Source organism: Sander vitreus, chromosome 21 (genome assembly GCF_031162955.1).
Source record: "Sander vitreus isolate 19-12246 chromosome 21, sanVit1, whole genome shotgun sequence".
Lineage (NCBI taxonomy): Eukaryota > Metazoa > Chordata > Actinopteri > Perciformes > Percidae > Sander > Sander vitreus.
In genome coordinates this window covers 27,205,581-27,232,658 of record NC_135875.1, presented here as the reverse complement: position 1 = coordinate 27,232,658, position 27,078 = coordinate 27,205,581, and the positions used below count along the sequence as shown (strand labels likewise).

The 27,078-nt window shown below is 39.7% G+C and overlaps 1 protein-coding gene across 3 annotated transcripts; it reads right to left on the bottom strand.

The window, feature by feature from the left end:
- Window positions 1-418: 418 nt before the first annotated feature.
- Window positions 419-26,958, bottom strand: lrrc45 (leucine rich repeat containing 45). 3 transcript variants are annotated; one of them, XM_078279172.1, is made up of 19 exons: window positions 26,867-26,958; window positions 25,166-25,481; window positions 24,709-24,770; window positions 24,546-24,616; window positions 22,546-22,724; window positions 21,718-21,846; window positions 19,610-19,722; window positions 18,338-18,396; window positions 18,049-18,126; window positions 16,440-16,550; window positions 16,042-16,177; window positions 10,028-10,105; window positions 9,715-9,826; window positions 9,525-9,595; window positions 8,427-8,519; window positions 5,318-5,410; window positions 4,623-4,796; window positions 2,612-2,759; window positions 419-1,556 (listed from the first exon to the last, which is right to left on the bottom strand). In XM_078279172.1, the coding sequence occupies exons 2-19, from the start codon at window positions 25,392-25,394 to the stop codon at window positions 1,357-1,359; spliced, it is 2,136 nt and encodes a 711-aa protein (XP_078135298.1). In that variant the 5' UTR covers window positions 25,395-25,481; window positions 26,867-26,958; the 3' UTR covers window positions 419-1,356. The 3 variants fall into 3 exon arrangements, with proteins under 3 accessions (XP_078135298.1, XP_078135299.1, XP_078135300.1); XM_078279173.1 differs by having other exon boundaries at window positions 16,440-16,517; XM_078279174.1 differs by lacking the exon at window positions 16,440-16,550.
- Window positions 26,959-27,078: the final 120 nt, after the last annotated feature.

Genomic DNA, 27,078 nt, shown 5'->3' with positions numbered 1-27,078 from the left:
ATTTATTAATGTTTTCACTTTCGATAGGTGGACTACCAGACCAACGCTCTTGATTAATGACATGCTCCAATGAAAAAAAGAATGTCAGATAGAATAATGCTGAAGGTTCCTCCATACTGACTTTCATTGGCTTTAAATGTATGTGATCTATCTTGACAGTTAAGGATCTTTGGCTGTAATTCTAAGACCCAGTGACCTCATACATCCCCACCCCACCAACATGGATAGCATTACAGTATTGTGTTTGTGAGGTGTATTAATAAATAATAGACTAATACCACATTTAACTGATAGAAAAAAACACATGTAATCAAAAACAGCAGAATGGTAAAACACTGAAAAAATAAAATGACAAGTATCCATTACGTATCTGAAACAAAATATCAAGATATAAAACAGCAATTTGTATTGTAAAATACATCCAGAGTTTATTAGCACTTTCTTCATAAAATATTTTGTAAAAACAGCAGACTTTATTTTGTATCTGAGCTGGAGAGGGGCAGCTGTCCAGTATGACAGATACAATATTAAGACATATTTGGACCAAATCTCATTTTGTATGCAAACACTAACAATGGTGCACTGCCTTTGTTTCATTTAGACTGGATTAGAAAAAGAACGAGTGCAACCGGATGGGTTGGACAGCAAAAACGGATATGAATGATGCTGATGACGTACAGTTCATTTTATGCGCAGTACATCTCAGTTAATGGGAGAGTAATATGCACCAGAGTGGGAATTTTAATGGCAAACATCTAAGGATGTGTTAAACATTAAGTCAGGGCTGTGGTCATAACAGATTTAATGTCCTTTCAACAGCAGTTTAGTCTCAAATCAAATATTTTCTTAAAAAAAAAAAAAGACATTATAATAAAAATACAAAGCACTCTGTGCACTTGTAGACATTTTGAGATGCTTAGCATGGTAGAATTAAGTTCCCTGATACTGTTTTTACCCCTTTTATTAGTTTTGATGTTTGTTTCGAGGGTAGCAATTGATGAAAGAGCATCATTTCTCTCCTCAAGTATGATGTAGAAATGCATCAAAAATATATCTTGTATGTAATATTCATCTTCTGGGGACCAAGAATATCCATCCAATGTCATGGATGTCAGACCAGTCGTTTTTTCCCCAGACTTTTTAAACCACTCATTTCTTGACTGGATATGCACATTGTGTTAGGTATGATTACAGCTCACAGTCCCAGCACAGATTACACTCCTGATTTCTCTGTGTTTTCTAAATGTTTCAGGTCCAGACAATCATGATTTTGTTTTATTCTTCAGACCGTGCTGACCTGTGCAGGAAGTGTGCGAGAGATCAGAGCTTACAGCTGAGAGGGTCGAGGTCTGTGGGTCATTTTTTGGGACTGCTGTAGTGTCCCAGAGGCGAGCCCTGAACGTAGGTGAGGATGGCGCTCTGCAGGTAGCTGGCTCTGTTGGCTTCGTCTTCCCTCATCCTCTGGATCTCCGCCTCTTTCAGCCGCAGCTTCTCCAGCATGGAAGACATCTCACTCTCTTTGTCGAGGAGCACCTCTCTGTGGTTACTGCTTAGTACTGCAGGGCAGCAAGCCACAGGGGGAGAAAGGTATGAAAGACAGCACTACAGAAAATATTTCATTTTTTAAATATGACAATATCTGACCTGGTTACAGGACTCAAATAGTTCAGATTACTGGTTGACCTGGGTAGGTATTTACACATGTGAAACCTTTTGCTGTATATCTTGTGGCACATGATGCTAACAGAATCAATACATTTCTTAAGAAAAATGTATCTGAACTGGGATTACTGACACAAACAAAGTGTTATGATATCAGTATAGGTCTTTCAGGAAGTTATGTGGTTAGTTTTAATAAGGGTCAGAACTGATATGTATGACATGGTGGGGGGTGTTTGTGTGATGCTGATTTAACCCAGGCCAAACGGCAGGTGTGGAGATTGACTGAGGAATTGATTCAGGAACCAGAGGCGGAGGCTTGGAGCGGATGGCTTGAGACTCTCCGACCTCGCGTGAGTAATCACTACCACACAGAGAACACCATTTCAAGACGACGACACTGAAAGACTGCTCTTGTTTTCCCACATCACTACTTTTGTAAATACACCTTTTTAAAACCTGAACTACACACAAAGGAGCTGGCTGGCGGAGAAGTCAACGCAAGGCGCTGGAGCTGCTCAGAACACACGAGGAGGCTGTCCCTCCTGATGACCGACGCCAGCAGGCCCGGCTCCAGAACACGGAGCGCGAAACGACACGGCGGCTGGGGAGTCAGTTTTACACATGCACAATCACTCTTAGGTAGGAACATATACACTCATCCAGGCCAGCTGTCTCTTTCTCACATTAAACTCAACACGCAGGGAGAGGAGACAATACCATTCATTTTACGAGCTAGGTTAGCCTTTAGTAGCTGTGTGTCTTTAGTATATGAGTCCAGGTTAGCTTAGCCATGTAACACCCTTTCTACACAACCAAGCAGTACTCCATGCAGACTGCATTGTGATTGAAATAGGAAGCTAATTGACTTGTTAAAATGTACTCTCTTTTGCACATGGAAATTAAAGACTTAAATAAGAAGTCTTTATAAGAAAAAAACAGTGGGGTGCACCTTTAATCTCTCTCTCCAGAGCACTGATCTTCTCTTTGAGTCCTCCCTGTGCCGTTCTTTCTGCCTGTAAATGTCCAATCTGCTCCTGCAGTTCCACCTTCACCCGGCTTACTTCAGCCACCTTCTCCTGGTCCTTAGCGGACAGGTCCTGCAACAACACACCACCTGTTAAACACCCACAACAAACAAACACCTTCATTTATCCCTTCTGGAGGCTCGTCAGATGGACGAGGCCACTGTACAGCAGCCATGAGTATCTGTTGGGGATTATCCCAGCATGCATTGAGTAAGAGATGCGGTTAACCTTAGACAGTTGTCTATCATAGAGTTGCAAAGTGGCAGTGGTGGAAGAAGTTTTCAGATCCTTTACTTGAGTAAAAGTGCTAATACCACACTGTAAAAATACTCTGTTACAAGTAAAAGTCCTGCATTGAAAATGTTACTTAAGTAAAAGTATGTAAGTGTCATCAGGAAAATGTAAAGTATTAAAAGTAAAAGTACTCAATGCAGAAAAATTATAGAAACTGGAAACGATCCAAACAGTTCTGTCAATCGACTAAGTGTTTAATCGGCTAAGTGTACTTGTAAGCCTTTATATTGTTGGGTAGTTTAATTTATAATAAAAAATGTGTTTTGTGTGCAAAAATCTCAATTTTTAAAGTAACTAGTAACTAAAGCTGTCAGATGAATGTAGTGGAGTTACAGTACTTGAGTAAAAGTACTTAGTTACATTCTACCACTGCAAAGCGGAATGAATTATTTTGTGTGTCCAGCATCTGTCGGCAGCGCAAACAGGTTGTGAACACAACATTAACATATCACCTTTTGAGTTGATATGGTGAACTTGTTAGCAAAACAGTTGCTTAGTTACACATCCAGCAGTTACAGAGTAACATTATCATTAGGAGTGGTGTTTGTGTAAGTCCAATATTCAGAGCTTTTTCTCAGAAAATGCTATGAGAGCGGTGAGAGTGAACCAAAACGAAATGTCATGACTATAACTTCTGTTCCCCGAAGAAGGACAAGATACAACACATACTGTAAAGTATGTGTGTGTGTGTGTGTGTGTGTGTGTGTGTGTGTAATATAGGGCTGCACGACATAAGGAAAATATGCGATGACGTTGTTGATTATATCGCAATGACGATATTACTTGCGACAGATATAACGTGTACTCAGTTCTGCAGCTTTAAGTATTCTGCTAAAATACAATTGCTAGTTGAATTTAAAACACCACTGGTCAAGGCACCACTAAAAAACAATGAGTTACATTTTAAAATGCAGTTTTCTACCGCGATATGTCTCAGCCTTTTGTGATGTGTGTATTGCACCAGTTAATATTGCGATGACGATAACAAAACAACAATGGGTTGCGTTAAGTGTAGTAAACCAATATTGGCCGATATATAATCATCAGATATTTTTTTATATCAATATTGGTATCAGCTTTCAAAATCCCATATCATTGGGTCTATAGTGGACATTTGAACCATGACACAGGGTCGATGGAGCTGTAGCGTAACCAGTAATCTCTCATCGCAAGACCTTCTTCCACAGCGCTGCGGAGGAGGGTCTGGCTAGTCCACGCAGCATTCCAGGATGGGAGAAAAATGTGCTCTGGTTTATTGGCATTTCTTTAAACCAATCACAATCGTCTTGGGCGGCACTAAGCGCCAGGCGCAATGACGGTGCCTCTGCTAAATAGCCTCAGGAAGGAACTTGTTTTGGTGGAACATGTGGACGTTCAAAAGTAGTTTTAGTCGTGCAACAGAAAACTCAGATTGGACAGATAGTCTAGCTAGCTGTCTGGATTTACCCTGCAGAGATCTGAGGAGCAGTTAACCATAGTCCTCACAAATAGAACGCCAACACAAAATAAGCGGATAGTGAGGGACATCCGGCGGAACCTCCGGTGGCACCGGAGCAATCCCCTAAATGAAACGTCGTGGATATAGACTATTTAACCAGGAAACGACACAGCCACATTCAGTGGACCGGAGGGCTTCCTGACCTGCTGGAGCTCCTCAGTCCTGCGCCGCATTGCGTTTATCTCGCTGCCCTGCTGGCTGTTCTTGGCCTGCAGCTCAGAGATGGTTTGTTTCTGCTGGGAGCAGTGGAGCTGGACCTCCTGGAGGTTGGAACGCACCGAGCGAAGCTTCTCCTCCAAGCCCGACACAAGCTCCTGCTGCTCAGAGGAAATAAAGCAGAAAGTGAGAACGATGGAGGAACCGAGAACAACTGACTTTAAAAACAATAAAATGTGAGGGTGAGGGAGAAAAGCATGCTGTAAGGCAATGTCTCAAATACCTACAAATTCATTTTATGAAATTATTATTTATTTTATTTGCCTCTCCTTTTCCAGGTTCTTTTATAAAAACCACACTTTGTCTGACTGTTATCTAGTCTTAACAAGGACTTTCAAGTTCATGTGCTACTGTACAGTATAATACAAATAATAAAATGTATTCAACATTAATCTATTGTTATATTGTTCAGTAAACCCCAATAAAATTCAATAAGGTATTTAAAGGGATTTGATAACTGGATTTGAATTTGATGAAATGCAATGGAACCCCATCCCTACTTGTGGCACTATTGAGGCTTAGATTGTAGCTCATTTGTACGTCGCTTAGGAAAAAAGACATCATAAATATAAATGTAGTAAAATCTTAATAACTGATCAATGATGCGGATTTTTAAACTCACCTCCTCCAGACGCACTTGAGCTCGCACTCTTCCCAGTTCCTCCTCTGCCTGGGCCCTCTCTGTCACACACGCTGCTTTAGCTTTACTCAGCTCCTACAACACATGGACATTATTACATGGCATTACATTAAGAGCACAGGTAGACTGGAGATTCCAGCAGTGCTTCCTACACACTGTGCTGAAGGTGTCGCTGAAGATCCAAACCACAATGAGGAACAATAATTAATTTCAGTGCAACTTCATTCCGTAGAAAGGATCCCAAAATACAGGGATACTGTGTTGGAGGACAGTAGGTTGGGAAGATGTTAATCTTACCCTGTCCACCAACTGTACCTCTCCACCTACACTGTATTCATTTCACAATATTCACAACATTCAACGCCAGCTTTTCCTGAGTGGGAAGTGGGAAGTTCCCAGCTTAGAAAAAGAAGCCACCTTGTGGATTTGAATAACCCAACTGTCTGGAAAAATACAGTTAGGGTAAGCAATAACTTCCCTTTTCAATAAATACAGGTCCCACTCAGTCTATGGCAATGCCCCTCAGCTGCCTTTAGAGATTTTATGTAAAGAAAAAAAAGTTCACATAGGTGTCATATTTCAGTGCCTGATTTCAACCACTGATGGTCCTTTCACATATGTTAGTCCTATGTTACCTGCCTAGGGACTGTTATTTTTACTAATTCTGGCATATTTACATTGTGTTTTTATACAACAATGTTCATAAATATGCATGGTCCCTATCAAATAAACCAATAAAAAAAAAAAAAAAAAAAAAAACCTAATTATAAATCCCACAGTAATGGCGTGTACATTCTATCATTCACTGTGATAGAGAGTGGTGATCGTGGTGAGCTTGTTTGTCTTTGTTAGGTGTGTGTTACTGAAAAGCAGTATTCCTTAACACAATGGGACATTTCTGGCTAAATAAAGGATGAATTAAAAACATTTAAAAAACGTCTTTCTTCAACTTCTGGAACGTTTTCTTTCCTTTTCAACAATCTTCAACTGTATCAGAAACAACATCAGTCACATAGTGCTGGGCGGTATGGCCAAAACTTTGTGTCACAGTATTGTTTAAGATTATGTCGGTTTCACGTTTATGTTTTTGAATGACTGGGCCTTATTATAGATTTATAGTGGCCTATACTGTCAGGAGAACAATATAATGAATATAAAAAAATGCCGTTCTGCAGAGTGTTGAATAGAACAGAATTGTTTGTGTGTCCCAAATTGTTGTGTGCCATGGTGCTTTGCCCTGTTAAAGAAAGTTAGTTGTGGGTTATTAATTGTTGTGTTAAAAGTTACAGTGGGGCAAAAAAGTATTTAGTCAGCCACCAATTGTGCAAGTTCTCCCACTTAAAAAGATGAGAGAGGCCTGTAATCTTCATCATAGGTACACTTCAACTATGAGAGACAAAATGAGAAAAAAAATCCAGAAAATCACATTGTAGGATTTTTAATGAATTTATTTGCAAATTATGGTGGAAAATAAGTATTTGGTCGATAACAAAAGTTCACCTCAATAATTTGTTATATACCCTTTGTTGGCAATGACAGAGGTCAAACGTTTTCTGTAAGTCTTCACAAGGTTTTCACACACTGTTGCTGGTATTTTGGCCCATTCCTCCATGCAGATCTCCTCTAGAGCAGTGATGTTTTGGGGCTGTTGCTGGGCAACACGGACTTTCAGCTCCCTCCAAAGATTTTCTATGGGGTTGAGATCTGGAGACTGGCTAGGCCACTCCAGGACCTTGAAATGCTTCTTACAAAGCCACTCCTTCGTTGCTCGGGCGGTGTGTTTGGGATCATTGTCATGCTGAAAGACCCAGCCACGTTTCATCTTCAATGCCCTTGCTGATGGAAGGAGGTTTTCACTCAAAATCTCACGATACATGGCCCCATTCATTCTTTCCTTTACACGGATCAGTCGTCCTGGTCCCTTTGCAGGAAAAACAGCCCCAAAGCATGATGTTTCCACCCCCATGCTTCACAGTAGGTATGGTCTTCTTTGGATGCAACTCAGCATTCTTCCCCCTCCAAACACGACGAGTTGAGTTTTTACCAAAAAGTTCTATTTTTGGTTTCATCTGACCATATGACATTCTCCCAATCCTCTTCTGGATCATCCAAATGCTCTCTAGCAAACTCCAGACGGGCCTGGACATGTACTGGATTAAGCAGGGGGACACGTCTGGCACTGCAGGATTTGAGTCCCTGGCGGCGCAGTGTGTTCCTGATGGTAGCCTTTGTTACTTTGGTCCCAGCTCTCTGCAGGTCATTCACTAGGTCCCCCCGTGTGGTTCTGGGATTTTTTGCTCACCGTTCTTGTGATCATTTTGACCTCACGGGGTGAGATATTGCGTGGAGCCCCGGATCGAGGGGCTCTTGATCTTCCATGTTCTTATAATTGCTCCCACAGTTGATTTCTTCACACCAAGCTGCTTACCTATTGCAGATTCAGTCTTCCCAGCCTGGTGCAGGTCTACAATTTTGTTTCTGGTGTCCTTTGACAGCTCTTTGGTCTTGGCCATAGTGGAGTTTGGAGTGTGACTGTTTGAGGTTGTGGACAGGTGTCTTTTATACTGATAACAAGTTCAAACAGGTGCCATTAATACAGGTAACGAGTGGAGGACAGAGGAGCTTCTTAAAGAAGAAGTTACAGGTCTGTGAGAGCCAGAAATCTTGCTTGTTTGTAGGTGACCAAATACTTATTTTCCCGAGGAATTTGCAAATAAATTCATTAAAAATCCTACAATGTGGTTTTCTGGATTTCTTTTTCTCATTTTGTCTCTCATAGTTGAAGTGTACCTATGATGAAAATTACAGGCCTCTCTCATCTTTTTAAGTGGGAGAACTTGCACAATTGGTGGCTGACTAAATACTTTTTTGCCCCACTGTATAACTGTAAGTAAGAAGGGTATGCAGTTAATCTTGGTCCACTCTCCATACACTACACTCACAGCCTGCCCTACGCAGCGAACAATATTATATAATTAAATAATTGCAGACCATAACAATACCTGATCTGTTATTAGGAGTTACTTTGTTGACTAAATGTATGTGTTACATTGTGTTTTTATCTTTTAAACACGGACACTCTAACTCGGACCTCTTCCAGCTGTATCCGCTGTCCCTCCAGCTTGAAGATGCGTTCCTGCAGAGCCCTCTCGCTCTCTTCTAGATGTCGATTCATATGCTCCACCTGTGAAGAAATTTGAACTTTTAGTATTTCATCGTTTTCTATCTAGTACACATAATATATATATGTACAGTGCTGGAAGAGTACTTTACTTGAGTACTTTACTTGAGTAAAAGTACTAATACCACACTGTAAAAATACTCTGTTACAAATAAAAGTCCTGCATTGAAAATGTTACAAAGTCTGTAAGTATTATCAGGAAAATGTATTTAAAGTATTAAAAGTAAAAGTACTGTTTAATTATCTAAGTGGACTTGTAGGGCTTTATATTGATGGGTAGTTTAATTTTAATTTATGTGTTTTGTGTGTAAAAATCTCAATGTGTAAAGTAACTAGTAACTAAAGCTGTAACAGATGAATGTAGTGGAGTAAAAAGTACAATATTTCTCTCTGAAATGTAGCGGAGTAGAAGTAGAAAGTGGCATGCAGTAAAGTACAAGTACCTCAACATTTGTACTGTAGTACAGTATCTGATTCGAAAAGAATTTGACGTTTTTTAAAATAAATTATTTTTCCCAGAATGGATTTTTTTTTTTAACCGATAATTCACTTAAATATTTTCTGTTTCTACGGCACCACTGATGCGACTACATCATATCCGTTTCCAGCAAAACAGATCGAAAGCAGAAAATGCAGAAAATCCATGTTACTTATTTACAAATGAAATAAATGTCAGACGGACTGACTGACATGTGATGTGCATTCTTCTTAGAAAACAATTCGTTTTTAGAAATGTCTTGTGATATATTGTCCCTAGAAGTGTATTATTCAACTTTTGTTTTTGTTAAAGAAGGAAAAGAAAAATCACAATATTCAATACTATCAATACTAGAATTACAATAAATGAAAATCGCAATACAAATTGAATCTGCACCAATGTATCGTGAAAGAATTGAATCCGGACAAAAGCATATCGTCCCAGCCCTAGTACTTGAGTTAATGTACTTAGTTACATTCAACCACTGTATACTGTATACTGTATATATAGGAGAAAAAACCTGAGAGCACCTCTTTCTGGCGGAGACTGTCCATGTCCTGCAGGGCTTGCTTGGACCTTCGCTTCTCCATTTCCAGACGGTCTGAGAGAGGGGGACATACAGGAAATCTCTGCTGGCTTTTATGTGAAATAATCTTATGTATCTGTAAATAGGAACATATGTTTGTGTGTTTGTGTGTGTGTTCTGTGAGTGTGTGTTACCTTCTGCCTGTGTGAGCTGCAGCTTGAGCTCTGCTGTGCTATTGGTCAGCTCCTGCTTCAGCTCAAAGATATGCTGCTGCTGAGACTTACACCTTCGCTCCTTCTCCTCCACCTAAGACACACATCGACAATTAGGCTCACATCTAATAAACAACTTGCGCATAATGCAACTTTAGTCTGTGTGTGTGTGTGTGTGTGTGTGTGTGTGTGTGTGTGTGTGTGTGTGTGTGTGTTGCTCAGCGTTGGCATTTAAATTTTTTTGCAAATCATCAAGACATAAATGTACACCGTTCTGAACAGAGATTGCTCTTACTTTATTCATGAGCTGGGCGTTGGTTTCTATCAGGTTTTGGATCTCTCGGAGGAGTTTGCCCTCTCTGTGAGCACTGTCCTACAGGATGGAAACACATGAGGTACTTTCATTAGTGAGAGCAATATCTCAATAGGCATAAATGATTCTGCGTTTGTGAACCTGTTTGTGTTATTGTTTAGCAGAACTGATTGTTCAGATTACCGAGCAGACTGTAGTAGGAAACAGACACCAGTCATTGTAGTTTTTTGGACCACTGAACTTTGACTTGATCTTTTTCTGTCAGTGAGGATTCTACATGATTTTTCCATGGCAAGGCTGTATACTGTTAACAAAGAGATGTTCTTCTTGGCATCGCAAAGTTGATTTCAGCCACAGCACAAGTCCATATGTGAATTGAAGATATAAAATGAGTCAATTTGTGAATTAATTGTAGAATAGCATTTAATAGTTGATTTGTATTTAATAATATATAGGCCTACTGTATATATTTTTAGGATTTATCTCAGTAACACTTATTTCATAATGTCACTTTTCAGGACAGTGGTGTTGTCACTGCCCTTTTACCCTTTAGTGGGCATTCACACAGCCTGCTTCGGCTGTCAGACAGTGAGGCATTTTGAATGGGGGTAGTGCATTTAGTCTGCGGCGGGGTTCACCAGAAATGCCTTTTTCCACCTCAAAAACATTGCCCGTCTCCGCCCATCACTTACATTCTCTGCTGCCGAAACCTTGATCCATGCCTTTATTACTTCCAGAATTGATTACTCCAATAGTAGCATTCTATATGGCTCATCAGCCAATGTCCTAAATAAACTTCAATACATACAGAACTCTGCTGCTCGTCTGCTGACCCGTTCACGCTCCTGTGACCACATCACTCCGGTCCTCCAGAACCTCCACTGGCTCCCTGTCCCACAACGAATACAATTCAAAGTCCTTCTCCTCACTCACAAAGCCCTCCACAACCAGGCCCCCTCCTATCTCACCGACCTGCTTCACCACCACCCTCCTTCCCGCGCCCTCCGCTCCTCTGATGCTAACCTCCTGTCTCCACCAATAATTTTTTAATTTTATTTTATTTTTTATTTTACCTTTATTTAACCAGGAAGAGTGTCTTTTTCAAGAGTGTCCTGGCCAAGACAGGCAGCAGTACAACCACACATACAGTACATACAAACACAAAATACGCAAACACACCAAAAAACATAAAACAACTGACACAGCAAATCTTTCAAAGTCAACCACAATCCTAAACACATCAGGCAAAACATCTGCAGCCAGATGTGGCGTCCTCCAAGTCAATCATCATCCTCTTAAAAGTGACCAATGAGACCAGCTCAGTAAGTTTCATGGATTTCTGTAACTTGTTCCAGGCAGAGGGAGCAGCAAACCTAAAGGCCTTTTCTCAGCTCAGTTCTAACCTTTGGAACAGACAGAAGGAAAAGATCCTGGGAACGAAGATTTTAAGTCCCGGTACTATTTACACTGATATAGGTCAGAAGGGAGGATGGAAGGAGACCTAAAATAGCCTTATATATGAAGGTATGCCAATGTTGAAGTCTCCGTGTTGATAGAGAAGGCCATCCAACACGTTCATACAGTTCACAATGGTGAGGGAGGGCTTTCATACCAGTGATGAACCTCAGAGCTCCATGGGAAACAATGTCCAGTGCATGTAAACTTTGAGATGAAGCATTCCTGTATAAAACATCACCAAAGTCAAGTACAGACATAAAAGTGGCAGCGACCAGCCTCTTTCTAGATTCCAACGAAAGGCAGGATTTGATTCTGAAATAAAATCCTAGTTTAAGTTTTAATCTTTTTGCTAGCTGCTGAATATGAAGGGTAAAAGAAAGAGATTCATCAATTAAAATACCAAGATATCTGTACTTAGAAACACATTCAATTTGCGTACCCTGGGAAGTGAGGATTGAAGGGAAATTTGATTTAGATTTCGAATTTGAAAAAAGCATTACTTTAGGTTTTTCTGCATTTAAAACAACTTTTAAATCATAAAGATTTTGTTGAAGCGTGTTAAAAGCAAGTTGTAACTGGGAGAGGGCCTGGTCTGCGGTGGGTGCAGAGCAATACAGTACAGTGTCATCAGCATGGACATAGACACATTATGATCAATGTTATTGATATAGAGGATGAATAGCAGTGGCTCCAAGACTGACCCCTGAGGCATGGCTCCAAGACTGACCCCTGAGGCATGGCTCCAAGACTGACCCCTGAGGCATGCCTTTTGTTATTTTGAGATAGCAAGAAGTGCTGCCCTCCGCCTGCACACACTGAGTTCTGTCTGTAAGGTAGTTAACAAACCAGCCGACAGTTTTTTCACAAAGCCCAGCCCTATACAGTCTCTGCTTAAGCACTATGTGGTCCACTGTATCAAATGCCTTTGAAAGGTCAATAAAGAGGGCTGCACAATGCTGCTTATTATCCATGGATTCAACAAAGTCATTTCAAACCTTAAGAGCTGCCGACGTTGTACTATGCCCTTTTCCGAAACCAGATTGGAAGTCAGACAACACATTATAACTGTTAAAAAAGTTCTTTAACTGATCACTGACAAGGGATTCAAGAACCTTGACCAGGACAGACAGTTTAGAGATTGGTCTGTAGTTATTTAAGATGGTAGGGTCACCACCTTTTAGCAGGGGAACCACAAAGGCTGATTTCCAGATAGGAGGAATGACATTTGTATTCAAACACAGATTAAAAATATTAGTTAAGGGCACGGCAATAAAATTTCCTACTAGCTTTAAAAAGTAGGGATCCAGTTTATCAGGGCCTGCAGATTTTGTTGTGTCCAAATGCTTGAGGGCTTTATTCACGTCTGAAACTGTGATAGGACTGAAACTAAAAGACTGACTAGAAGGATCTAGACCAACAGTCTCAACTGTAGAGGAACACTCATGTTGAGGACTGAATGACTCAAATAAAAATCCTGAGGCTATGAAATGTTCATTGAAACAATCAAGCATTTTGGCCTTGTCCGTAACTTTTAGAGAGTCCATCGCAATGCTTGAGGGAAGCTCCTGGCCTTTACTGTTTTCTGATAATGATTTGATAGTTTTCCAAAATTTCGACGGATTATTCAGATTATGAGTGGTTTGAGAAAGAAAGGTTTGAGATGATTTTTCCGGGTTTTTGAAGTTTGGCCGTGTGGGACTGTCAACAATCTGAAAAAGATTTAATGAATCACAGTAAGCTCTGAAATCATCAGATACTGGTTGTAACCAGTTCCAATGAAGGTCTCCGAAGACTACTAATTCCTTAGAGTTAAAATCAGAAAGGAGTTGCATTAAGGAGGGCAGAGCACCGCTAACAGCTGAAGGTGTCCTATAACAACCAACAACCGTTATACTAAGTGATTTAGAGACTTCGAGCTCCAAGGCTAAAAATTCAAACTGTTTAACTAATGATTTTGACAGCAGTACATTAACTTGATATTGATTTTTGATGTAGACTGCTACACCCCCACCTCTATAAGGGCGGTCAGTCCTAAAAACATTATAACCACTAATATTTATTTCTTTATCTGAAACAGATTTACTTAACCAGACAAATACATCAGCATCTTTAGAGTGAGCCCAAATACGCAACATGTCCATTTTAGGAACAAGACATTCAAATGAAAGAAACAAAGACCAGATCTTTCTTTAAAAGCTGCTGGGGTGTTAAAACTTATAGGGGTGTCTGGGCCTGGGTTGGGCTGCACATTCCCTTAATCAACAGCAATAAAACAATTAAATATTTGTGCTTAATTGATTTCTTGTACGGCTCATTGCTTTTCCGTCCAAAATTGGAATCTTGGAGCACACAAGAGATAGTGGTAAAGTTGTCACATAACGTCATGATACTGGACAGGCAGACCAAGTCAACAGTGTCATATGTTATAAAACACCAAACACAAACTGCCCAACAATATTAAATATTAAGGAGACAAATCTGTAATTCTGAAGTGGAGGTACTGCTGCAAGACGTTAGCGAAAAACGAGACATCATATTTAGTAGCGTCAGCAGTGGATACAAAGCAGCAAATAACAGCGATGCATGGAATGCAGTTACTCATGCAGTGAACGCTGTATCCGCAGAACTGATGAAGTAAAAAAGAAATGGTTTGATCTGAAATCTGAGGCAAAAGAAGATACATTTTATTATTGGATGGCAAGGTTCCCTGTTAACATAACTGATGTGAATTGAAAGCAAAGCAAGTTTATTTGTTTAGGCCTAGCCTAATTCATGCACAATGGAAATTCAAAGTGCTTTACAAATGAGCAGAAGTGAGTAAAGTGTGTATTTATTAAAACAAACAAACATAATTATGTGTAAAATAATTTGTTAAAAAATTATAAAGGAGAGAAATATTACATTTTAAATTAGAACGGATGAAAACGGTATAACTACTTGTTTTGCGCAAACATGTCAGCTCTCAATTGTGCGTAAGAGTGAGTGCTCTTGAGTGTGTGTAGATTCTGTTCTTACCTAAGAACAAATCCCAAATAAGAAAACATTGGTGAATGCCAGAATCTTCGTGAAAACTGTGTAAGTGGGGTTTAAGAACAAATTTATTCTTAAGAGTGTTTGGTGAATGAGGCCTAAAGCTTGTCTCTTTTTGTCTTTGTACTGTACTGTACTGTAGGTTGAAGATTTCCCCTCTGTGACCTTGATATACTCAGTAAAAAACAGCCAAGGGCTAAATGTATTTCCCTCACTACATTTAGTAGCACATGTGAAAGCTCACATGAGCTAGCTATAGGCTGAATCACATATGGAAAATGTAAGCCAAGCAAACATCTTTTTAAACTGTTTGCTGTACAAATCACTAGGGCTGTCCTTTATTAAAGAAATTTGTATTTGACTAAAACTCAGACGATTCTGTTGACTAATCCAGAGATCTTCAACAGGGGGTCCATGGCCCCTATGGGGGTCCTCAGAGTTAGTACAAGAGGGCCGCTAAATTAGGTTAAAAATATTTTTTTAAACCAATCAGAGATCATCTCCCATTCCCTTTAAAAGCCAGGCACGTTTGGACCTTGGAGCATTGCTGTTATGATGGAGGATTTGCACCGTAATATATTTAATTTGTAATCTTCTGCATGTGTGTGTGCTGCTGTGCGTCCCTGTGTGTGTAACAAGCATAGTGTGCGTGCTGTGCACGAGCCTAGGAGCATTTTACTAATTTGCTGTTAAAATAACAATGAAATGCTGCGTTATTGACTTTAGACCAGGTTTTTCTTGGTCAATGGCGCGATCACCTCCCGCTGCCTCAAGATAGCAATACTCCCAGAATGCACCTGAACACACCTCCCTGTAAGACCAGCACGCCCATGGGCCACAGATGGGCGCAGGTGCATTTGCTATTTAAACGACGTGGGCGCTGGACGGGAAACTGACAACTGGGTCAGTCTTAAACTAGCAAAGACACTTGCGTTAGGCTTTGAGCTGCGCTGCGCCGGGTGCAAGATAGGGCCCTGAATATACACATTAAAGATAAGCTTACTACAGGTAAGGTAGCCACTATGGTAGGCATACAGTTAATCTTAAGGATTTACTGTGCTTTTCACATGTATGTTTAACGTTAAAACATGATGTATAAATAATATACATTTATTTTCATCCATTCGGCCCAGTTTAATATGCAACTCAATTGTATACAGTATATGTAGTAAGGAGTCCATACTCGGTCTCTCTTTCAGCTAAAGGGTCCTGGACTAATCGATTAGTTGAGTTGATCGACAAGATCTATAAAACATCATCACGAACCATGCCAAAGCACCACGTCAAGTCTTGTGTTTCCCAGAGATATACTCATGCGTTTCTTGAAAATAAGTCATTTAGCATTAAAAAAATATTTTTTTAAATTACTAATCGACTAAAGAAATCTAAGTCGACATAGACCAAAACGACGATAATCTACTACTAGGAGGGGGTAGCCCTACGAATCACATTTGATGTGAAATGACTTGTTTTTGCAGTGTTGTCTCTCCTCATCTGTCCGTACGTACCTCTTGCTCCTTCTTCCTCTCTCTGCTCTGTCGTTCCCTCTGTTCTTCTTTCTCAGCCTTCACTCGTGTCAGCAGCTCTCCCAGGTTGTGGTTTTTCTGCTCCGAGAGGGCGAGGGCAGCCTCTGTCATCTGAAGTCTGCACAAAAATCGCACCGTGTAATCAGAGTTACTGCATGTGCTTCTTAAGGCAAGGCAAGGCAGCTTTATTTATATAGCACATTTCTGCAATAGGGCAATTCAAAGTGCTTTACATATAACATTTAAGAGCAGGTAAAAACAATTACAAATATAAAAAAAGATAAAACAGGAGAATAAAAGTTACAGTGCAGTACAAGAAATGAACAGTTATTTAAAGAAAGGCAGCATCAAAAAGAAAGTTCTTCAGTGTTGCAGCAAACCTGCAGTTTTCTGGGAGTTTGTTCCAGATATGTGATGCATAAAAACTGAACGCTGCTTCTCCCTGTTTGGTTCTGATTCTGGGGACAGAAAGCAGACATGTGCCAGACGACCTGACACACCTTGTGTCGAAAGTGTGTTTTGACACAAGGTTCTGGGTCTTTCAGTCCCCACAACTATTTTGAAGGAACTACTGTAGAAGGTTTCTTTAGAAGTCCAATGTTGTGTGTAGGCTTCCACCCCGGTCTAAAGACCTGTGAAGATTATGTAAAATAATCTGCTGACGTATAAAGTTACATGACAGGATGAGGGCTGCTGGTGGTCGCAGGGGTAAACACAGCTCAGTGTATCTGCCCCTTTCATTTAAAAAAAAATATATATATATATATATATATATATATATATATATATATATATTGTCTCACTGTGCCTAGGCCTGTAACAATTATTACATAACTGTCTAATTGTCAATTTAACATAATCGCAGTTTCTTTGTTTGACTGCAATTAATTGCTAACATTAGCTAAGGTCCTAAGGGTTATGACTGGTAATTGTTGATTTTTGTTTACATAGGCCAAATTGTTATTATACAAAGTGATTATTGGTCAGACTATATCTTTTTTTATTATTATTTAAATTGTAAGTTGTCGGCACTTGACCCTATACACGTTCATAGCAACAATAATGACAAGGTGGGATACAGTTGGTGCCAATGTTGTATTGAAATAAAGAGGCGTTGTTTACTTCATAGGCTGTGTACCTGTGTTATTACATTATCTGGGTCACATGACAGTGATGTAATCAAAAGATGTAGCCTGGAATTCATTCAAAACTTGAATGTGTTTAAAAAGGTAATCCATGAATAAATATGTTTTTTGACTGAAAGAGACAGATTTCTGAGACAGTTAATTGTGCAGCAACATTTGGAATTGTTACAGCTACAGAAAATAAGGTTTTATTTCTGTCATTCAAAGCACCGCTGTGCTTAATCTCTTGCTTGCTCGTCCCAAGACACGTCTGCAGCCGGCAGTTCAGTGTTAGCGTTGTATGGCGTGACCTTTGTCTTTTATTAGTTGGGAAGCCAACAGCAAAGCCTCAGTCATATTTTTCTGAAACTGACCCTATGTTCCAGTAGAACTACATGAAGCAGGTCATTAAAATAATCATCTCCTCTGGCTCCACCAACAGCCTGAGAGAGATTTACAAACATCCACCACTCCCTGTTCAGATGCTCCAATCAGGACCAGCGTGTACAATCACTGCTCATGCACACGCATTCATTCTCCCTTGTGGGGGGAGGGGCTTAGGAGACAGTTTGGGGCTTTAGCAGAAAGGGGGAGGGACTGAGAAGTTGTCGATGTTCACATTTTTTGGCGAAATCCTGGATCTTCACAATCCTACCTAAAGCACCTTTAAATGTTCTCCCTCGTCCTAAAATGGTCATACATCGATACTGTGTAATTCTTACTGGAGTCCTTCATACAACTTTGTGCTTGACTGAAAAAAATAAGTAACTAAATTATGTAACTTATATTACACACAACACCTACACACAGACTGTGCCCTCCTTCTTATTGTGAATAATTGAATAAGGGAAAATGAAATGCTTACTTCGCAGTGAGGGAGTTGACAGCTGACTTCCTCTCATTCAGAGCTTCCTGGAGTTGGCCTATCTGAATGGAGGTAGACCTAATCAAACAGGAAAATAGGTAAAGAGGCCATTGCCATGAGGTTATGGATACAAAATGTGATTATTTCAGGAAGATGCAGAGTAATTGTTGCACATATTACCAATATTATTAAGACAACTGTCGCTTAAACGAGTTCCACATCTCCCTGGGTTTATTTTCCTTTCCAGTGCAAATATAAACAGTTAAATGTCATTACCCATGGTACTCACCCGTTGGAGCGTCCCATCTCCTCCCTCTGCCTATCTATGGTATTCATTAGGCTAAGGTACTAAAAGAGAGGAGGAACAACCATAGTCACCAACACAGACTTTATTTGAAATCTGTAAAACTTAATAATACTTAGAATTGAAAGTGATATTCCCACCAAACTTTTGTGTGTATCAAAAAAGTTGAGTATTAAACACACCACGTGTATCTTTAAATGCAGGTTTGCTTCAATGACTGCATGGTGACTCATCGTCAACTCATGTCAGTCAAGCTAAACTATGCTGTCACTTCTCTGGATGTTTTAAGACTTGAACCAGAGATGCTCAAAAGTATCTGCGCTGGAGTCCAAGTCATGTCTCAAGTCTTTGAGCTAAAGTCCACATATTTGCATTCAGCGCTTCTGTTGTTTTGGTCTTGTATGACATTTTTAAAGCCAAAGTTTATGATGAAAGGCACAGCAGCTGTTTGTTGTCCTCTCTCACGTGTGGCCGTGCACAGCAGATAGGTAATGTACTGTATTTCGTGTTACGTAGGTAGGTTATATAGGTTACGCAGGGAGGGGAATAACATTCATCAGGCGACACGAGTCTCGCATCTCGAGTCTGAATCGAGCCTGAAGTCATGCCATTAGTTTTGCAGGTGTTTTACTAACCCAGCTCCGGGGAGCTTATTCCCCGGAGTCCTTATGCTTTCTCGCCTTGCAGATTTGGTTGTTCAGGTGGTTTGTTTTTCGGCTCAACGCCCTGCACTGCTACAACTATTATTTCTATTCATAGTTCTAGTCTGTATTATTCTTCTATCTGTATTGATTCAAAAACACTGATCATCATTTTTCACCATTTTCTGACATGTTACTGACCAAATAATCAATTATTCGAGAAAATAATTGGCAGATTAATTGCCAATAAAAATAATAGTTAGTTGCAGCCCTAATCCATTTAATAGCTGTTGAGATATTTTCATCTGTATCAAAGCGGTGGACTGGAAACCTCTGCATCTATCTGCATGGCCATGAGTGAGAAATAGTTTTTTCTTCATGCAGCCTTTATTCACCAGTGTCCTTATTCTGTATCAGAATTATAATAGAATGTCTTTATTTGCGTAACGGAAATTATTTGTATTAAGTATTCTCCTGTATTGTTCACTTCATTGTTGTATCATATTTGGGGTAGTTTTTCAAAGGACAAATCTACCTCTTTATATCCCCTGCATACCCCTTGTAATCTACACCTATGGAATTATTTCATTCTTTGGTGTAAGGTTGTGAGGGTTACCTGCCGGCCCTTCTCCTCCTTTAGTGTCTGAATCTCCTTGCTAAGGACCTGGGTCCTGCTGCGGCCCTCTCTCAGGGTGGACTGTCTGTCAGAGTTGTGTCCTGTGGTCTGCTCTGAAAGGGTTAAACAACAGGAGCAGAGGGCTAATAAGTGAAGAGAGAGAAAAATAGGTCCGGAGCAGAGGATGGTATGCATGTTAACAGGTATCACTGGGTGATAATCCGTACCACATTCAAATCAATCGACATCTAGTCTAAATCCTTCGCGTTCCACTTCTGGGATTGCTCCGGTGCTGCCGGAAATTCTGCAGGATGCATGTATTGTCCGTTTCCTTCTGCTTTCTTTGTGTTGGAATTTTAAATTTGGTGGATTTGTGAGGACTATGGTTAACTGCTCCTCAGATCTCTGCAGGGTAAATCCAGACAGCTAGCTAGACTATCTGTCCAATCGGAGTTTTCTCTCTCGTGACTATTTAGCAGCGGCTCCGGGTGGAGTTTAGCACCGCCCATGATGATTCTGATTGGTTTAAAGAAATGCCAATAAACCAGAGCACGTTTTCCTCCCATCCCTGAATGCTATGTGGACTAGCCAGACCCTCCTCTGCAGCGCTGTGAAGGAAGTTCTGGCAAAGAGAGAGTCTACATCTAATGGCCCTATGCCTGTAACCATATTTTGTAACTACATTATGTACTTTTTATGTATAGGAATATTTACATTTATTGAAATATGTTGTAAGATTTCCCTTTTGTATATTCAGTGCCTATCAATATAGTGTAATATATATGAAGATGGAATATGTATAGTTATATGTTTGAGAGAAAGAGTATTGTTAGCTATACTTTTCTTATTTTTATTTCATGTGGTTGTCTGAAAATGTCATATCTGTTTCTGTCATGTTTTATGTTTTGTGTGGACCCCAGGAAGAGTAGCTGATGTTCTGCATCAGCTAATGGGGATCCTATTAAAATGAAATCTACATCACAATCACAGTGTAATGAGAGGTGTAAAATTATTAACAATCACTGATGGCACTTATTGCAGTAAATATTACTTCCTCTGCATATATGTATATCCAAACAAATCTATCCCACCAGCAGATGTCCTCATGGTGTATGTCTTATATACTGAAGGATGTGATCAAATTTGTGCCAAGAAAAGCCCTGTATATTGTAATATCCAATATCCAATGTGATCTCATATCTAATAACTCAGTTTATATGTATTATACAAGCTTGTATCGTGTGATTGTGTGATACGTGATTGCATCTGTTTTGGTAACATTACTTATAATCTATGCATTTAAACAAATAATACAATTTGCATGACTCCTACCACATTTAGTTGTCTTTTGGCTTCATTTTCTGGAGTCAAGGTTAGGTGATAACATTTTCTTTTCATTATTCTAGTTTGGTATAGCTTAAGATGTTTGTCAGGGTTTCACCCACTTCTAAAATACCCTGGTGAATGTACACAGCTCACAATTGTTCATTTGTAAAAGTATAAAAACAAAAAGATGGTATTTGCCCTTGTATTAACTTGCTTATGTTTAAAACTGTATGACAGTATGTGAAAATCCAGAGTTGTATGGCACAGGCTTGAAACAATATACTGTATACTGATTAACCGTCCCTTTAAGGAGGCAGACAGGATGCAGCTGCATGTTTAGCTTATTACAAGCAATGAGTAATACAGTGTAGAAAAAAACTAGAGTACATTTTACTGACACGCATGCTTAACCATGTACTTAACAAACACACACACACACACACACACACACACACACACACGTCACTAAATGTAACGATAGACACAATTTGCCTTTTTCTCAGTAGAAAACTCATAGAAGGTCTGGTATGGCTTTATACACTGAGGAACATGAATATGCACAGTACATTTCATGGCTTTCTGCCGATTACACCTGCACATTAAACAGTGTACTTTCACATACACAGACGTTTCCTCAGACGGGATGCTTTACTCACAGTGGAGGAACTTGCATTATATCACCAGTGAAAACTTTCAGTTTCTCCTCAATGGCCAACCTGGTTATGTGTTCTGTGGGCAAAAATCACATAAACATCATCCTGTAAAATAGAGACAAACCTTACCAAGTGCTTTGAGTGTGTCACTAGGTATGTTGTTCCCTGCCATCTCCAGCTGCACTATGCTATGGTTCTTCTGCAGAGCCTCCAACAAAGTCCTGCCACCCAGCAGACCAATGTTGTTCCACCTCAGATCTGTAAGTACAGTCAGTGAGAACAGCCAAAGTGGACCATTAGTCAGTCAAGCGATATACCGTAAACCAGAATACAGCAAGAACCTGTTCTTTACCCTCCAACTTGTGAATTAGATTGATCATTCTGCATGTTTGTTAGCTACAAAAAAATCTGTACAGACTACCTCTATTTAATAACAAGATTAATTTATTGTTGACTTTTTTGTATAATAGAACATTTTTAGGACCTCAAGTACACGCAACTTATGATCATTTTAATTGCATGCAGAAACAATCTGTGATTATGCTTGGGTTAGTCTAGGATGTACATTGCTGGGATAAAGGTGTCATCCAGCGCGTCTCTAATGCGCCGGATGTCCCTCCCCTTGCGCTATCTCTACTTTCTATTTTGCAAAGGCACTGTTACCACATCCTGGGCTTAGCGCCGCCCAGGACGGTTGTGATTGGTTAAAAGAAATACAAACAAGCCAGATCTTCTTCTCTTTTTTTTTTTTTTTTTACTTAACCCAGGATAGAGCGGTGTAGCCAGACCATACTCCAGCACTGACACAGCGTTGGGGAGATAGGTCTGGCAATGCGGTTACATATTTTCTTGAAATTGCTCTGCCCTAATAACAAGCATTTGTATTTCACAATAAAATATCGGCGTCAGTGTCGGTCTAGAGGTGAAGTGGTCATATTTGTTTTTATTGCGTCTCACCTAGCACCTGTACAGTGGTGTTGCGTTTAAGAGCCAGAGCGAGCTCAGACGCTCCGTGGTGGTTGATCTGATTGTTGCGCAGGTCCAGCTGTGTCAGCACGCTGTTGGATGCCAAACCATCACAAAAGAGTGAGAAGGCTTCGTCCCACACTCCCAAAGCATTCCACTCCAACACCAGCCTGCAAACAGTATTCACAGGTTGTAAGCATTATGTGTTCATGGAGACATCATTCTCTGTTGCAGCAGTGTGGGGTTATGTTCATTTTCATTGTTTATGTCCTGATCAAAAATCCTTTCTAGGAAGATAAATACGCAAGTTATTAGTTGATTCTAATAATATGCGGTAGCAGTCAACTTTGATAAGTATACAATATCTCACAAAAGTGAGTACACCCCTCACATTTTAGTAAATATTTCATTATATCTTTTAATGGGACAACACTGAAGAAATGACACTTTGCTACAATGTAAAGTATTAAGTGTACAGCTTGTATAACAGTGTAAATGTGCTGTCCCCTCAAATTGGAATTAAAATAGCCCCACATCATCACATACCCTTCACCATACCTAGAGAATGGCATGGGGTACTTTCCATAAAGTCATCTCTCAATACAAATCAAACCAGCTATTAGGCTAACTGAAATAAAACCATGCCAATCTCTAGGTATGGTGAAGGGTTATGTGATGATGTGGGGCTATTTTAATTCCAAAGGCCAAGGGAACTTTATCAGGATGCATAGTATCCTGGATCCATGAAATAACTGGCCTTTAAAAATAACAATCTGCCTGCCTCTATGGGAATTTAACATAGGGGTGTACTCACTTTAGTTGCCAGCGGTTTAGACATTAATGGCTGTGTGTTGAGTTATTTTGAGGGAACAGCACATTTACACTGTTATACAAGCTGTACACTTAATACTTTACATTGGAGCAAAGTGTCATTTCTTCAGTGTTGTCCCATTAAAAGATATAATGAAATATTTACTAAAATGTGAGGGGTGTACTCACTTTTGTGAGATACTGTATATTTTCCATTGTCCAAGCTGTGAGCCACTGGCATAAAATAATTCACTTGAACAATAATAAGTCAGGGTGCTCAACAGCAAGGTTTTACCCAAGGGCCCCCTCAATGGTTCAACAGCCATGGTTACACCACTCATGGCAGCTCAAATGAGGACTGGTGATGTGACATGTACAAGCAGATCTGACATTCTTGAGTTCTTAAATTAGTTTACTGATTTACATGTGAAAATATGTTGGCTCTATACACACTAAAAGTATTGTTTGTTTTTTTAATTCTCTGGTCTGGTGGGTTTAGCGCTAGCGCCCTCAGAGCTGTTTCGAGTTAAACAGAAAGGCCTTAAAGAGGTTTTAAAAAGGTCTATCTCTGTAGGGATCCTTTTCATAATGTTGTCAGACACCTAGAATAATAATCTGAGCTTTTCAGTAGCAAAATAAAGCACTGTTAGTGGACCACATTGACAATGCACATTTGCCCCATAGGGTTACATTGCAGCCCTGTGGCTGCCGGTTACAGCATTCATGCTTAATACTACAAATTTCAAAGATTGTTGTTACTATCAGTCACTTACACACAAATCCATAGGAAAAAGGGTCCAGGTTGATAAAAAAAAGGTAGTTACCCTTTAAGCATAATTCATAATTCATCATAACATATGAAAAACTTACTTTATTTGTTCATATTATTTTATCAGGACAGTTCTTGTCTTTGGCTTGGATGTTTAACAAAGTAATCCTAACTCAAGGTCCCCTTATTAGCTCTTTCTTGAGCTTTTGACCACATCTCAGGCTTTTCGTCAGTGAATGGAATTTGCTCAGTTGTCATGGAGAGGTTCCAAACGTATTTGTATTATATTTTATGAAATAAAAATTCGGTTGCACACTAAAATGACCCCATCCAGGTGCCATTATGACAATTGCTTCACGCTTAAAAAATAGCGACAGAAAATATATTCTCACGTGAAGGGCATTGTTCTCACCTACGCAGAGTATTGTTACGTGCCAACAGCTTTCCCAGCAACTCAGCCCCTGTCGATCTCAGGTTATTTCCCTGTGAACAATATTTTGCATCAACAGACTATCCAAACACTTACAATCCATTAGGGTCTGAGAGTGTAGACAGTCTAATTTGGCAGGTGTTACCTTCAGATCCAGGACTTTTACAGTTGTGTTGCCAAACAGTCCAGTCAGAAGTACTTTGGCACCTGAGAGTCACACACATTGTTGGTTTTGGTCTTGGAATTTGACCACATTAACAATTAGAAAATATATAACACTTGTTTGTTTTAAAGTCAGACTAATTAAAATGCATTGGATGAGTTTGCAGACTCAGGCAGGTTTCAGTGAACAGTCACAAGCAGTAGTATTAACAACTGCATTGCAAAGACAAAGTAACCCAGAGTAAATGTGCATACCACCGCATCAGTGACAGTTATCCATATGGAAAATCAAAACATGCAAATTTATTTACAAGCATGCGTTTGCATTTCTATACATGCTAATTGACTCTTGCTCTTATAGTAAGCAACTTACAATTTAATAAACCAAACTACTGTACATATAGGCTGTGTGTCAATCTTAAGACTTACACAATACACACCTTCCTCGCTGAGCATGCAGTCACTGAGCACCACCTCTGTAAAGCCGGTATCATTTTGGAAGGCCCTGGCCAGCACAGAGCAGGTATCTGCAGACAGGCTGTGTCCACTCAGGTCCAGTCTGGAGCCCTGAGCAGCCCTGCTCTCCTGGAGCTGAGCCACAACACTCTCCTGAGGCTCCGCACCGGCCTCCTTACACAGACGCAGGTACGCCTGCCTGAAATCCTCCATTGTGCGTCACCTGTCTCTCCTTTTCATCTGAGATGAACAATGCTGTCTTCAAGTCTTCCTTCTTTCCTCTGGGACTTGTCCTGTTGACTGGAGAAGAAAAGATTGAATTTGCAGACTAGTGATAAAAGTATTAGATGATTATTTGATCAGCAGAAAATGTACTATTTTAATAATTGAATAATCCTTTAAGTCATTTTTTTAAAGCCAAACAGTCCCTAGTATCTTCTTAATTGTGAGGATTCATTATTTTTTAATAATAATAATAATTAATTAATTAATTGTGATTATAAACTGAATATCTTTGGGTTTTGGACTGTTGATTGGACAACAAAAGACATTTAATGACATCACCTTGGGTTTTAGTTATTCATGATGGCCATTTCTCACGATTTTATAACAATTTGTAGACCAAAGGTTCAATAGATGTATCCAGAAAACAATCATCATATTCAATATAAATTTGAATGTGCTAAAAGTGCTGGTTTTGCTGTAAAGTGTCTTTGAGTACCATGTAAAGCACTATATAAATAAAAGGTATTATTAGTAGTAGTAGTAATGAGAAAACAATTGCTAGCTGTAGCCCTATTAATAACTAATGAAAATTAATTTGACAGAAAACAGAAACTACCATTGTAATAGTTCCATCTGTCCTGCATCAAGTACATCAAAACTGCACCTCAAGGGAGGTCTCTCTGCTAGCCTCCTGTTTTAATCATGTACAGAGATCTACTAGCAGCTCATTACCATCAAGTGGAAGTAAGCAGAAGGACCATAGTCAAAACCAGTTATCAGCTGCCTTTGTGGGGCCAAATAGCATGAAACTCTTGTGTGGCAGTCAGTGCTCCCTGATTACTGGGTTCGCCTACAGGACTAGTCTGGCTATCACCAGACCAAGCTGGGTTTACCCAGTCTACTACAGGACAGTTTCTGATTAGGAATACATGGATGCTTAATCGGTTAAAGACTTGTCAGGCACTGACAGTGTCCCGAGTCACTGTGATGGACATGCCCAACCCACAAGTACAGGTTACCACTTAGAAAATCTAAACAACTGGAATTGACCTGGCAAGTACTGCTCTGTGACAAGCGCCATCAAAACAGGAGGAAATTCAAACTTTAAGAACTGATTTGCCTGTTCTGTTAGCTAGCTAGCTAGCTAGTTGGCAAAAGCATAACATTAACATGTAATAAAAAAAACTTGGCTGCTTGGTGGAATCCTATGTTTGCCGAATCAAAATATGGCTTCTATTAATTTAGAAAAAGGTATTGCGTTTTATTTTACAAGATATGTATCTTGGTAATAAGCAAGCAATATTTGTTTTGCCAATTTTTGAATAAGAGTGTCGCGTTATCGTGTACGGGAGTCAAAGGTTCGTTCAAGACTATCAAATGGTTGCCTAACCTATATTACGGAAGTATTTATGTTTTCCTGGGAATATACGAATTGTATCTTGAAACAAAAGAACACAAACCTCAGCGACTGACGTCGCAATACAAATATCTTCGTAGCAATTATTGTTGTTACAGACAGCACAGCTGACAGGCAAAGGAAACCAACCGACAAAGTAACTAGGAAGTGTTTTTCGGCGCAAAGCATCTTGGTCAGCGTAGTTTTTTTTTTTAAAGCGCGAGCATTTTTCACCCATCGACTCTCTACTACTACTAACAATTAAAACGGCACTTA